The sequence below is a fragment of the Castor canadensis genome, chromosome 6 (assembly GCF_047511655.1).
Source record: "Castor canadensis chromosome 6, mCasCan1.hap1v2, whole genome shotgun sequence".
In the NCBI taxonomy this organism is placed as follows: Eukaryota; Metazoa; Chordata; class Mammalia; order Rodentia; family Castoridae; genus Castor; species Castor canadensis.
The window spans coordinates 108738119-108752411 of NC_133391.1; the positions used below are offsets into that span (position 1 = coordinate 108738119).

Here is a 14293-nt window from a genome sequence, read left to right on the forward strand (position 1 = left end):
CAATGTGGACTCTGTGCAGATGTAACCTTAATGGAAATGAGTGGGGACCGCCCAAGCTACACAGGGATACCTTGATTAAATCAGCTGGAAACAAAGCTCCTCTATAAGCAATTCAGCTGGTAAATTTTCACTTTAATACTTCATGAATCAAATAATACTGGCTTGTGTCATATAATTTACTGGTAATATTCTTGGTAAACTGTGATTCTGCGCAGGGCACACTTAGCTCCTCACAGAGCTTGTCTGGAAGTGTAAAGGTAAATACGTAGATTCTAGGCAAAACTGTGAAGCTACTTATATAAACTATGTTTTTCAATCTTGTAATTGCCTGCTCTATAACCAGTATACACACAGCAGTAAGTTACTGCCTTGGAGTCTTGCTGCTTTCAAACACAGGAATCAAAATGATTCACACATAAATGAGTTACAGTTAATGTTACCTATGTTGATATTACCTGGTAATATCTCAATCCTGGCTATAAATTAGTACCAGTTAAGGATATTCTGACTTAATTGGTTTGAAACAGAGCCCAGAACTTAGCATTCTAATAAACATCACTGCTCTAGGATAAAATTGTGTTTTCTTATTGTGGTTCCCAGTTTTGCAGTATGGGTTGCAGAACACATGAGTCAAAACCACCTGGGGTCATCCATCCTTTAAAATATATTTACCTGTGTCCTTACCATGGAATCATCATTGCTAACTTTTCAAAGTGTAGTACACGTGAGTGAGTGAAAAATGTGTGTATGTTCATGGGACAGGAAGATAGGAGGGACAAAAAGGAGAATGAGTCACCCACTGAGTGTGAATTGGAATCATCATGTTTAATAAAACTCAAAGTGACAGTCACTCTGAAATTCAATAATCTGTATCTTATAACTTTCATCTCATAGAACAAAATTTTGATTATTTACAAGGGCTTTAATTCCTCCTTGCTTATAAGAAATGAATGATGAGGTATCTATCTATCATAAATAATTTATATTGTAAGTAATATTATTTATAACCCTTTGATTAACTAAGATCAGTATTGTTTCCAAACAAAAGGAAAATCAAATTCAGATAAGGAAAAAGTCTTTGTAGTACATATTTTAAAGTATAAGGGCATATTTTAATTTAATGTAATTAAATTTTTAATGTAAATATTCATAAATCTGTCATTAGATAATGAAAGATTTTTAATGTGTGACCAAAATTATAAGTCAGGGGCTTGTGGTCATATTTAGAAATGTGAAACATATTTATGTTCTCTTTCTCTCTCCTTCCCTCTTCCCAACCCTCTCAACATGTCATCAGACGAAGCAGAACCAACTTCAGCAGGTAATGTTTCCATATTGTAAACATTATTCGTGTTTAATTCAATACCTTTAATAATGGAGACTTTAATAAAGGAGACTCAACTTTTTGGAGTACACTTTTTCAGTTTTCACCAGATAATTGGAAGTTTTATTATGTTTTTTATTTCTTGGACCCACTGTGATGTATCAGGCTGAATGTTGTTGACTAAAATTTTTAAATAAAAAGAGAAAACATGAAAAATAAATGAATACAAACAAAAACATGATAAAAATCGCAAATAAACATTAAAGAATAAGGAAAAATTGAAAATGAGGGCATTGAAAAATCTGAGAATGACATTTTAAAAAGATTTAATAAAACTAATAAATTATTTTTAGAAATACAACCCTCAGTGAGAGATTACTGCATTACCAAATATATAACCAGCAACATTCAAGATTAAGGATAAAACCTACTTGGTTACTTCAATCACTGAATTAAAAAATTAACTTCAACAATTACAATTTAAATATCCTGCAGCCTCATGTCATGAATCTGTCCCTCATCCAGATAATCATCCTTTATCATGCACATGCAAGGGACTGAACTAAGAACCATGGAAAATGCAAATGGTTAAGGGGGCAAGGCATTTTCAACATGGTTCCAGAACAGTGGGATAGGCCAAAGAGAAATGCCAAGAGGCTGAAGACCAGACACAAGTGTGAATAATAGCTTATTCGAGGAGTAATTAATAAGAGACCATTCTAGCAGACCAATAATATCCGGAAGAAGGATTTGGGCTTAAGATACAGACTTAGAGGCTCTGAAGGAAAAGATCAGATTTTAGCACTACACAAATTCCTTCTTAGCTACTGAGGAGAGGAGTTAGCTTGAGAGACAAGAGTTGGAAATGGTTACTGAAAATATCAGGCAGAATGGGGTTTGTATATATGGGGTTTGAGGAATGTACCCAATTATTGGAATTCAGGTACGAGTTGTGGTCAGTTTAATTCATAGCCCAAACATATTTCAGTTGTCCTGACCTCATGATTTGTACCTCTCTGCAAAGATTTTAACTGTAAGAATAAGATCAACAAAATAGCACATCATATAATATCACAAGAATTTGTTTAGCCTCTCATCCACCCTAACGAGGGTAGACATCAAATAGTTCCTGGAAAAATCAATCTTTAACAAAAAGCAAAGACCCAGCCCTCTAAACCATACCTTGGAAATTAGGTGAACCCCAATAATTACACATTGTAAATCTGCAAACCAGCCCTAGCCATGGGACCTTAACCATGACTTTAACCTCCTGGCGAAGGACTAATGCTCCAGGCCATTTTCATCTCAATAAAACTTGTGCCTGGGTAAAAGTAACAGTTATTCTTGACCTCTCTTTCTGTGACACCTCACTTCACCCCTGAAAGTGTCTCTATTCCAAAAGACTTTACAATGAATTGTCTATCTCCCTCTAGATACAATCTGCTTTCAGTCCATTGAAAGTGTATTCCTTTCCTAATAAACTTTGCTATGACTTTTACTACAAAAAAAAAAAAAACCAAACAAACAAACAAAAAGAATAAGGTCAAAATGAGGGTAGGTAAGAAACCCCCCAAAAAATGATAGTATTTGAATTCCTCAATGCAAAGGAACTAATGCAGAAACTTTAAAGCAATAGAGGCCAATAGGAGAATGGGATCAGGAACTAGAGAAAAGGTCAGTTCGAGAAGAAGAAACTTAGAATGTAACACATATGTACATGGAAGCAATGCTAGGAATCTCCCTGTATAGCTATCCTTATCTCAACTAGCAAAAATGCTTTGTCCTTCTTATCATTGTTGATATTCTCTCTTCAACAAAATCAGAGATAAGGGCAGAACACTTTCTGTCTGGAAGCGAGGGGGTAAGGGGGAGAAGGAAGGGGAGGGGAAAAGGGAGGGGGTGGAGAGTGGGGGGGAGAAATGACCCAAACATTGTATGCACATATGAATAAATGAAAAAAAATCAAAATCTAATGGAAGAAGACAAAATAATTAGCTTACAAATTTCTTTGAAAAATTCCAGTAACACATAAATATATCACATGTTGCTGATTAGTGTTGTATAGCTTGTTTTTAGGAGCATCTAATTCACACAACTCAATAACAAACACGTAGGTTTCTGTGTCTCCTCTGTCTAGTTTCTGACCTTGTGTATTTTTTTACTTCAAAGCCTTGTTGTTTACTAGGTAGCCCAAAGATTGCCTATATTTTTCCCAACCTTAATTGAATTTTCTCTTTGGATATCAATCCTGCATTTTTCCAGCCCTATTTAGTGTCATTCCTGCAATATGTCTACACTCTACACCTTGCTGCTGTTAACCTGCTTAGCAATGTTGACTCCATTGCAAAATAATTTTGTCATGAACATTAATTGTAACATAATGTAAATTATATTCAAGAATAACTGTTTTGTGGTATATTTTTATATTTTATAGTTAATTTAATAACTTCTCTTAACAAGACCTTTTAGCCCAATGCAATGGCCCATGTTTTTCCCAGAAGTTGACCTTATTCCAGAGTAATTGGAACATTACAGAGTTTAAGTGTTAAAAACATTTTTATTTTCAGATATGTGCAGATATTTTCATTGTGAAGTTAGTACACACTTTCAAAATAAAACAAATGTGCTCTTAAGTAATTTTAAGTATGTAATTTAATATATAGATTATATTAACATGGAAACTTGTCATTTTATAAAGCATACATTCCTTTTATATAAAAATTGACAATGAAAACAAAATATATTACATTTAATTTTATCAAAGTATACAATTGTAAGAATATTATGAGGTAATTGCATCATAACTTTTGACACACTATTATGGAATTTGTAAAAACTTGGTTTTATAAGGAATTTAAAAAATTCTGGAAACTGTATTGTCATTTTTATTAGCGTATATTAACTGTACAAAGGGGTTTCATTTTGATTTTTGCATCCATGCATGTGTTATAGTGTGATGAAATCCACTCCAGCTGTTACTCTTTTGTATTCTCACTCCCCTTTTAAAATTTTTAATGGGTTTCATTATTCTATTTCCATACATATGTAAGCAGTACTTCATTCTTTTTTACCCTTCCTTCACCCTCTCCTTTCCCCCTTACTCTCCCCTCTAAGCAGTCCCCCTGTTTTACACTTATATCATTTTGAGGGGGTTAGTTTCTACATATGGGAGAGAAAATATGATATTTGACTTTTCAGACAGGCTTATTTCACTTAACATGATTTCCAGTTCCCTCTGTTTTCCTGCAAACAACATAATTTCATGTCGTTTTTGGCACAATATAAAGTCATGAGTTTCATCCTTCTGTATGGCTGAATAAAACTCCATTGTTATTGTGTGTGTGTGTGACACATTTTTTTCATTCATTCTTCAGCTGATAGATAGCTAGGATGATTTCATAGCTTAGATATTGTGAATACTGTGTGCAGGAATCGTAATTTTATGCTGATTTGTATTCCTTCAGGTTTATGGCCAAGAGTTTTATAATGGGATCATATGGAAGTTTTATTTTTAGTTTTTTGAGAATTTCCATACTGTTTTTGATAATGGCTGCATTAATATACATTCTGAGCAGTGTATAAATGTTCCTTTTCTCACATATCCTTGCCATCATTTGTTGTTGCTTGGTTTTTTTGTTGTTGTTGTTTCTTTGTGTGTTTTGTTTTGATGATAGCCATTCTGACTAGGGAAATATGGAATATCAATGTAGTTTCTGATTGCATTTTCTTTATCACTACTCATATTTCTTCTTTTCAGAACTAATACATTTGACCATTTTTTGATTGAACTGATGATATTTTGGTGTTTAATTTTTGAAGCTTTTATATATTCTGGATATCAATCCTTTACTGAATGAATAGACGACAAATATTTTCTTCCTTCTGTAGGTTGTCTCTTCATCCTGGTTGTTTTCTTTGCTGTGCAGAAGCTTTTTCATTTGATACAGTCCCATTTGCCAATTCTTGCTGTAGCTAATATTGGAGTCCTATTTAGAAAAGTGGTATCCATGTGCATAGTTTCAAGGATTTCCCAGTGTCATTTTACAGTGATTTCAAGTCTTATATTTAGATATTTTATCCATTCTGAATGAATTTTTGTGAAGAGTGTGTACAAAATCAGAGCATGACTTCAGTCTTAAACATGTGGAAATCCAGTTTCCCCAGCACAATTTGGTGAAGAGAATGTCTGTTTTCCAACAAATGTTCTTGGTACCTTTGTTGAAAATCAGATGGCTGTAGCTGATGGGCATACTTTTGAGTCTTCTCTATTTGAGTGACCTGTGTGTCTGTTTTTATGTACTATGCTATTTTTGTTAATATGCATCTATAGTACAATTTAAAATCGTACATTGTGATATGCCAGCATTGCTCATTTTTTTCAGATTGCTTTGGCTATTCAGTCTTTTGTGCTTCTATATGAAGTTCAGAATTTATTTTTACTATTTCTGTGAAAAATGACATTGGAATTTTATGGGGACTGCATTGAATTTGTACATTGCTTTCTGTAGTATATTTATTTACAAAATACTAATTCTGCTGATCCATAAACATGAGAGGTCCTTCCATTATCTAGTGATTATTTTTTTCTTTGAGTTTTTGTAGTTTTCATTGTAGAGGTCTTACACCTGCTTTGTTAGTTTTATTTCTATACTTAAGTTTTTGAGGCAGTTGTGAATGGGGTTGTTTACCTGATTTCTTTCTCCACGTGTTTATTATTGGTATGTAGAAAAGCTACTGATTTATGAATGTTGATTTTATATCCTGCTATTTTGTCAAAAGTTTTTAGCACATGTAAGTGTGTTTTGGTAGAATCTTTAGAGTCTTTTAAGTACAGAATATCACCTGCAAATGTGGATAATGTGAGATCTTCCTTTTCTACTTATTTCCCTTTTATTTCTTCTCTTGCGTTATTGCTCTGGCTAGGATTTCAAGAACTATATTGAACGAGAGTGACAGAGTAGACACTTTTGCCTTATTCTGAGGAAATGATTTCAGTTTTTCCCTATTTAGCATGATTTTTGTTATAGTTTTATCATACATATCTTTTACTATGTTGAGGAATGCTCCTTCTATTTGTAGTAAGTTCAGGGCTTTTTGCATGAAGGAATATTGAATTTTTTCAACAGGTTTTTCTGCATCTGTTGAGATAGATATTCATGTGATTTTTTGTTCTACATTTTATTTATGAGTTTTACTACATTATTTATTTATTTACATGTGTTGAACTATCATTACATCTCTGGAGTGAACCAACTTGATCATGGTGTATAATCTCTGTGTTGTTGAATTCAATTGGCAAGTATCATATAGAGATTTTTTTGTATCTGTAATTTTCTTATTATTTGTCATGACCATATTCAATTTTGGTATCAAGGTAATACTGGCTTCATAGAATTAGTTTGGTAGAATTCCTTTCCTTTCTGTTTTATGGAATATTTTGAGGAGCATGGGTATTAGTTCTGCTTCAATATCTGCTAGAATTCAATAGTTAATCAATCAGGTTTCCTGTGTTAGGAAGATCTTTATTACTGCTTTAGTTTCAATACTTATTATAGACTTATTTATAAGGGTTACATCTTTTTGGTTCAAGATGATAGTTCTATATTTCACATGTATCTAGAAATATACCCATTTGTTCTAGATTTACCAATTTATCAAATTTTGTTTTCACAATATTTCCTAATGTTTCTATGAATTTTATTTGTCTTGTTGTGATATGCCATTTCTCATCTTTAATTTTATTAATTTAAATCTTCTCCCTTTTTATTTTGGTTAGTTTGGTTTAGGATTGTAATCTTGCTCATCTTTCCAAAGACTCAATTCTCTGTTTCATGGATTCTTTGTATTGTTCTGTTAGTATCCATTTCAATAATTTCTGCCCAGGCATTTATTATTCCTTTCAAATTACTGCTTTGGGGTTTGGCTTTTTCTTTTCTTTTTAATGCTTTGATTCTCCCTTGTTTCTTTAATGTCTCACTGATAATTCAAAAGTTAACTGTTTAGTCTCCACGTGTTTGGATATTTTCTGTAGTTTCTCTTGTTATTGCTTTCTAGATTTATTGCTCTGATAAAATAGAAGAAATTATTTGTATTTTCTTGTGTATTTTAATACTTGAAATATGACTCATGTTATCTGTGCAATGGACCCTTAGACCTGTTTGGAGCAAGCACATGCAGGGATACAGTTTGCAGAAGTGAGAATTGGTGCTTTCAGACTCTGCCCAGAAGCCCACCTTCATGTTAGAGGGATGCATCCTTCATTGCTGGAGCTCCATGGTAATTGAACTTCTCTGTGAGATCATGTCAGACTCTCTATCACTCAAAGATCACCTCCAATGGCTGTCTCCCACCCAGGTACTATGACAGGGTGTCCCAAGACTCTGTGACCTGTGGTTGTTCCTTGCATCAAGCCCCCAGTGTATCTCAGTCTCAGAATAGGCCTTCTCTCAAGATGGCTTTCCTTCTTATATCTCTGAGAGATGAACAGAGTGACAAAACGACTTTCTTCACCAAGGTTACCTTTCCACACTGGAGAGCCACTTCAGTGTATCACCTAATCCCTCACTGAATTTAAGACTTCTAGGAGATGTGGGTGCATCTTGCAGCTAGAATTGCCAAACTGTCTCCAGGGCCATCTGGCTTACCTTGTAACTATCATCTTCACCTTCACTTCTCCTCCTGAGGAACCAGGGCTGTGGCTTGGAGCTATTAACGGCTTTGCTCTGTTTTCTCAAGTTTTTTAGGGTTTTTGATGTCCTATTACCTCTTTCGTGATTCCCAATGTTCTTCCTCTCCTTCTGTCTTCAGAATATATTCTTTCCTGTGCTACCTGATTTTTCTCATTCACAGAGTCAAAATGGTGGATGTTTCTAATATGCATCTTGCCTACTTCTGAATTTTTACTTTATTTAAGCTCTTGTGAGTACCACTTACTCCCAATTTTTTAATAATAAATTTTCTTAAATGAATATTTTAAATGTTATGTTAGTTTTTGCATAAAAATGATCAAATATTTATCTTCTATTCAAAACTGTTAACCATGATATTATCTATTGCATGATTAGCCTTCTCTTTTTAGTCTCATCTCTTTCCATCAGTAGAATTCAGTCAGAATATTTTAAAAGCTGAGATCAATCTTGTGATTCCCCCATTAATTTGTCTTCAATATTATTTCTCTATTCTGTTTACATAATCAGTGAATTGAAATGTTTTCCTGACCACAAAAATTATAAATTAATTAAACTTTGATATTTACACACATATTTACCAGGTTCATAGTCTTTCTACATATTAACAGCATAATTGGATAACTCCTTTAAACAAAAAACTTAATTTCTTTAAATCAAATGATTTATTTTTTTTCTGATAGAAGATAAGCCACACCTCAAAGTGCAATAATTTAAAGAATAGAGAATAAATGACAATGTTTTCTACATTGAGGTAGTTCCTGCTTGCTAGTTGTTAGGATATGAATTTTGCGTTCAAAAATGATTATTTTCAAGCAAATCTACACACGATTTATCTTAACATGCAGGCTCTTCTTAAGGGATAGTAATAATTGATATTTTTTAAATGTTTTCAATTTATGGATTTGATATGATAAATCAATATTGTAATGAAAGGACAGAATTGGATTAATTGTAATTCAATAATTAAGACAAATTCTCATTGTTCAGAGTTATTGTTAAAGAAAATAATAGATTTACATCTTTTAAATGTGCATTTTTGTTAATGTATATTTATCCTACAAAGACATTACTCTGTGATGTTTCACACCTGCACATATTTTATGTAGCTAAGATTAGCCCCCTTTATTGTTCTCTGTTTTACTCATTCCGCTTCACCCCCTGTTTTTCAGTAGTTTCCAATACATATGTCAAGTAATACATACTCTGAAAAAAACCAAGATAGACAATACAGTTCTGGGAAAATTAATAAAATATTAAATAGTGACATATATGTATGTTGTAAGACTGCCTGGATAAAACTAATATGATTCTTCTGCTCTGTTCTCATGTAACCCTGCTTCAAATTTAAAAGTATTATAAATTTAAGAATGAAAATATTCTACACATTTAAAAAATGATATTCTGTCTTTTATTATTTGTTTTTTGACCCTCTAAATTGCATTACATAAGCAAGTACTTAGTAAGTGGGGTTTTGTACTTACTTATAAAGATAATCAATAAACCTTTGCATCTGCATGCCCAGTCATTGGTGTATAAACCCTCATTGATAATGAAACATCAATTTGATAATCATTTTCAACTCAGAATATGAGGTATTACCTTAAAGAACATCTGGGTTATGAAAGCAGTTTCATTTTCTACCTGTTTTTATAGATGCTGGAAGCTTCTTTTTCTTTATCATTGTTGAATCCTGTGTTCAGTTATTTAAACATATTATTTCATTGAGGATGAAAACACATGTATGAACTATACTAGAATTTCCTTCAAACCAAAGGAAATTATATTCCAAGATTTAATTACAAACTGAGAGTCATATTTCTAATATAGACATACAGATACCTATGTTTAGATTCAAGTTTAAATAGGATATATTTACCCCAATTGTATTACTATGGCTCAAATAATTTTTGGAAACTCACCTTTGAAATTTCTTTCAGAATCTTTTTATTGCATTAGACATCAGTTTTCCTTTTACTCTCAGAATTATGCTGTTGTACTCATCTGACTTTGGCCTAATAAGTTTGCCTTCAAAAAGAAATATTTGAGCTGAGTGCCAATGGCACACGCCTATAGTACTAGCTACTCAGGAGGCAGAAATCAGGAGGATTGCAATTCAGAACCAACCCGGGCAAAAAGTTCATGAGACCCTATCTCAAAAAACCCTATCACAAAAAACTGGGCTGGTGGAGTGGCTTAAGGTGAAGGCCCTGAGTTCAAGCCCCAGTACTTTAAAAAAAAAAAAGGAATATTTTAAAAAGAACATTGGTATTTGAGTGTGTGTGTGAGAGAGAGAGAGAGAGACAGAGATTGTGAAATGGAGATAAGTTTACAACTTTGAAAGTAACAACATTCACTTAAATATATGAACTGTACTTTGAAAGGGATCAGATTGTCTTAACACTCTTGAGTAAAGTTAAATCAATGGCTGCTTCTCTTATGTAGCACAAATTCACTTTTTATTTATCCTTTATTTAAATTTCATAACACAGTGTCTTCATAAACTGATTACTATTTCTTCTGCATACTTTAAGAAATTAAGACATTTATCTTTAGGAATTGGCTATTAGAGATAAATAAATCTAAATAAAATGCAAGTCATTAACAATATGGTACATTAAGTGAAGCTTAATCTAATAAATTCTGTCATTCTTATTTGTTCTTATTCACTCCCCTCTTAATCTTTGGACATATCATTTACCCACCAAGTTGAGGAAATCATTACAACATTCAAAACAGTGCCAAATATAGAGAATATTATTGAATGGAATCAAAATCATTCAGAAAATAAAATGGCAGAGATCTTGAATATATATATATATACATGTATAATAAATCAGTGGTTAAAATTAATTAAGCCACAGCTTATTTTTTGTGTCCCATCAAATAAAAAACTTGACCTTTTTCTTTCCTTTCCTAAGAAGAGATTTTAAGTTATGTTGTTGAAATTTTCTAGTATCAGAAGAGGAACTGAGTTTGGATTTATACTGACAATAGCTGTAGCTGTTGCTAGGGATGTGACTCAAGTGGTAGAGTGCCACCCTAGCAAGCCCAAAGCCCTGAGTTCAAAACCCAGTATGACCAAAAAAAGAAAAAAAGCTGCTGGCTGCTCATGGCTCATGCCTGTAATCCTGGCTACCCAGAAGACAGAGATCAGGACGATTGTGTTCAAAGCCATCCTAGGCAAATAGTTTTGCAAGACCCTATCTCAAAAAACCTGTTACACACGCAAAAAAGGGTACTGAAGGGTCAAGGTGTAGACCCTGATTTCAAACCCCAGTACCACAAAACAAAAGAAAATTTATTAATATTGGAATAACATATAATAATGACATATTCTGCATAGAAAAAGTGGAATTTTCAGATGTATAGCAAATTACCAGTATACAACTCAATTATTGACCATTACCCTTATACTGTACATTTGAATTTTCCATTTATTCATCCTATATAACTGCAACTTTATACCCTATTCCCTACATTTCCCCATTCCCCAAACCCACCCCACACCCAGTCACCACTGTTCTCTCTCTTTTTAGGTATTCAACTTTTTTCAATTTCATTTGAAAATAAGACCATGAACTTAGCATGCTGTCCTCCAGACATATGCACTATGTTGCAAATGGCAGAATCTCTATTTTAAAAGCTGAGTAGTGTTACATTGTAAATATTTGCACATTCTACAATTTCATTCTCTATCCATGGGTGGACACTCAGGTTGTTTCCATTCTTTGGCTGAAGTGAATATGTTATTGTAGATATTTCTATGAGGGGTTGATTTTATTCCTTTTGGATCTAACCCAGGAAAGGAATTGTTATGTCACATGGTAATTTATTTTTATTGTTTTAGGGACTTTTATACTGTCCGCTAGTAGCTGCACCAGTTTACATTGCCATCAACAATGAACAAAAGTTTCCTTGGCATTTACCTTCAACCATATTATACAAAACTCATTTTAAAGTAGGTTAACATATAAATATATAAAAATATAAATAAGTATAAGATCTGAAACTAAAACTTTTAGAAGAAAACTGAGGGCAAAACCTTATAGACATGGACCTTGGCAATTATATTTTGGATATCACACCAAAAGCTCAGGCAAGAATAAAAAACGTAAGTATGACTACATCATGATTAAAAAAAAAACCCGCACAGAAATAAATACAATCAACAGAAAATGATTGGGTTAAAACATCTGTGAGCCATATATCTGATATGATATCAATATCAAAATATACAAGAAATGAATACAACTCAGTAATAAAAAAGAAAATAGATGAAGAGTAGGGAAAATACTTGTATAAACTGTTCTCCAAAGAAGATAGGAAAATGGCTGAAAGACTTATCTGGGGTTTTCTGTTTGTTTTTTTGTGGTGATGGGGATCAAACCTAGGACCTTTGACAGGTTAAGTGAATACTCTACCACTGACATACATCCCCAGTCTGCCAACACACATGATTTAAACACCAAATTACAAAAGCCATATTGTTGTTCATGTTTCTATAAAGTTAAAAATTTCATAACTTACTTAAATATAAAACTGTGTATATGACCTTGATCCCAATCAGTAGTGATAATTGAGATCACTGCCTGGATATGACAGTTTATGATAAGGCTTCCTTTGAGCTCAGTGATGTCTGTAAATGAAGATCATAGTTATTGGGCATTTGGCTCATTTGTATTTTTACCAGTTACTTGCAAATCTTTTAATATTTTAAAGTGTTTAATTACCAGTTTGAGCATCAAGAAAATAAACTTAAAACACAATCTATACATCCAATACGTGATAGAATACTAGCTAGCATGAATAAAATTTGAATTTACAGTGTTATGTTATCAAATTAAAAACAACTAATAAAACATCTATTCTTTATAGCTACACACAGTATGCAGTGGTTAGATATTTTACTCTAACTTTTTTAACTCCAACTCTAATGTTGAAATCTTCAACATTAGTCTACAAAACCATTACTTTTAGTTATGGTGTATTTTTTTCATTACTTAACTATCACGGAAATTTCTTTTAGATCTCTTTCTCATTTTCTTGTAGAGTTTAATTCTGAATGGCTATGTTCAATTTTACAACTCATGCATTTTGAAAAGGAATGATACCTTACCGTATTATTTTCTAATGAACAAGGGTTGCTTTTGTATTTTGATGTTAGTACTTTATTTCCTTGTGGACTGAAATAGACCTGCAAATCCTTATTTTTGTTTGCTTTACATTTGTTATACAATTAATCCTTCTTTTTAAAAAAGAGAAATACATATTTTCCTTCTAATGCCTGAAGCAAATTTACTAATTATTTTATTAAGTGTATTCTTATCCCTAAACATATTCTAAGCAGGCTTACATTTTAAAACATAATTTTTAAAACCCAGAAAGTTTATTGCTGCAATATTAAAAAAGAACAGAAAGAAATAATTATTTCTAGACTGTCAGTGGGATAAGGAAGAAATCATTACTTTGAAAGATTTGTCTTGGTCAATTTTCTAGGACATTATTTGAAAAAAATCAAATAGTGCTTACTTTTTATATAAGATAGAACTTCCTTAATGATAGGTGTTCAGTAGTGATGTTGATATATGGAGTAGTAATTGTATTTTAAATTATCACCATGTTTGCAGAGTATTTTGGTATTTTTACTAACATAAACTTTGTTTTAAAATAGAATTTTGGTATTAATTATAATATAGAAGATTGTTCCAAACTTTCTCTTTAGACAAGAATAAAAATAAACCATCACAGGAAGAAAAACTTATGTCTTCTTACTATAAAGATCTGAATCTATCTTTTCCTACATATAAATATGGTTATATAATCGATCATCTTCCCCTTGAGTATAAAACTGGAACAAAGAGATCAAATCTTATAATCAAGCAAAATAACTAGAATCCCTCAGGGCACAGATTGAAATGATCACATTTTCAGAAGTATGTGTAAGCATCTAAAAATGTATACATACAAATATAATCATGTGTTGTGTTATGATTTTTTAGTTGCAAGTAACAGAAAATTCAATTTGATTTTGTTTAATAAGTGATTTTGCTGCCTTACTGAATTAGGAATGGATGGGCAGATGGCTCAGTGATGTCACTAAAAGGGTTTTCAGTTTGATTTTCTCTCCCTTGTTTCTCTGTTCTATTTGCTGTAGTGCAAAATTTATCTTTATCTTAAAACTGGTTTCTCTTGTGGTTGTGATATATCTGCCAGCAGGTATTGAAGCTGTATGGTTCTTTGCCTCTGTCCATCAAAGGGCAAAGAAATGACATTTGCTTTC

General features: G+C 32.4%; 1 protein-coding gene across 2 annotated transcripts in view; it reads left to right on the forward strand.

Moving 5' to 3' along the window:
- Nucleotides 1–14293, forward strand: part of Edil3 (EGF like repeats and discoidin domains 3) — a 411883-nt gene that overhangs the window by 150473 nt on the left and 247117 nt on the right. The window contains exon 3 of one of the 2 annotated variants that reach the window (XM_074077144.1): nucleotides 1298–1321. The exons of the other annotated variant lie outside the window; for it this stretch is intronic. Coding sequence (XP_073933245.1) covers nucleotides 1298–1321 — 24 coding nt within the window. The remainder of the gene's footprint in view (nucleotides 1–1297; nucleotides 1322–14293) is intronic. 2 annotated transcript variants of the gene reach the window in all.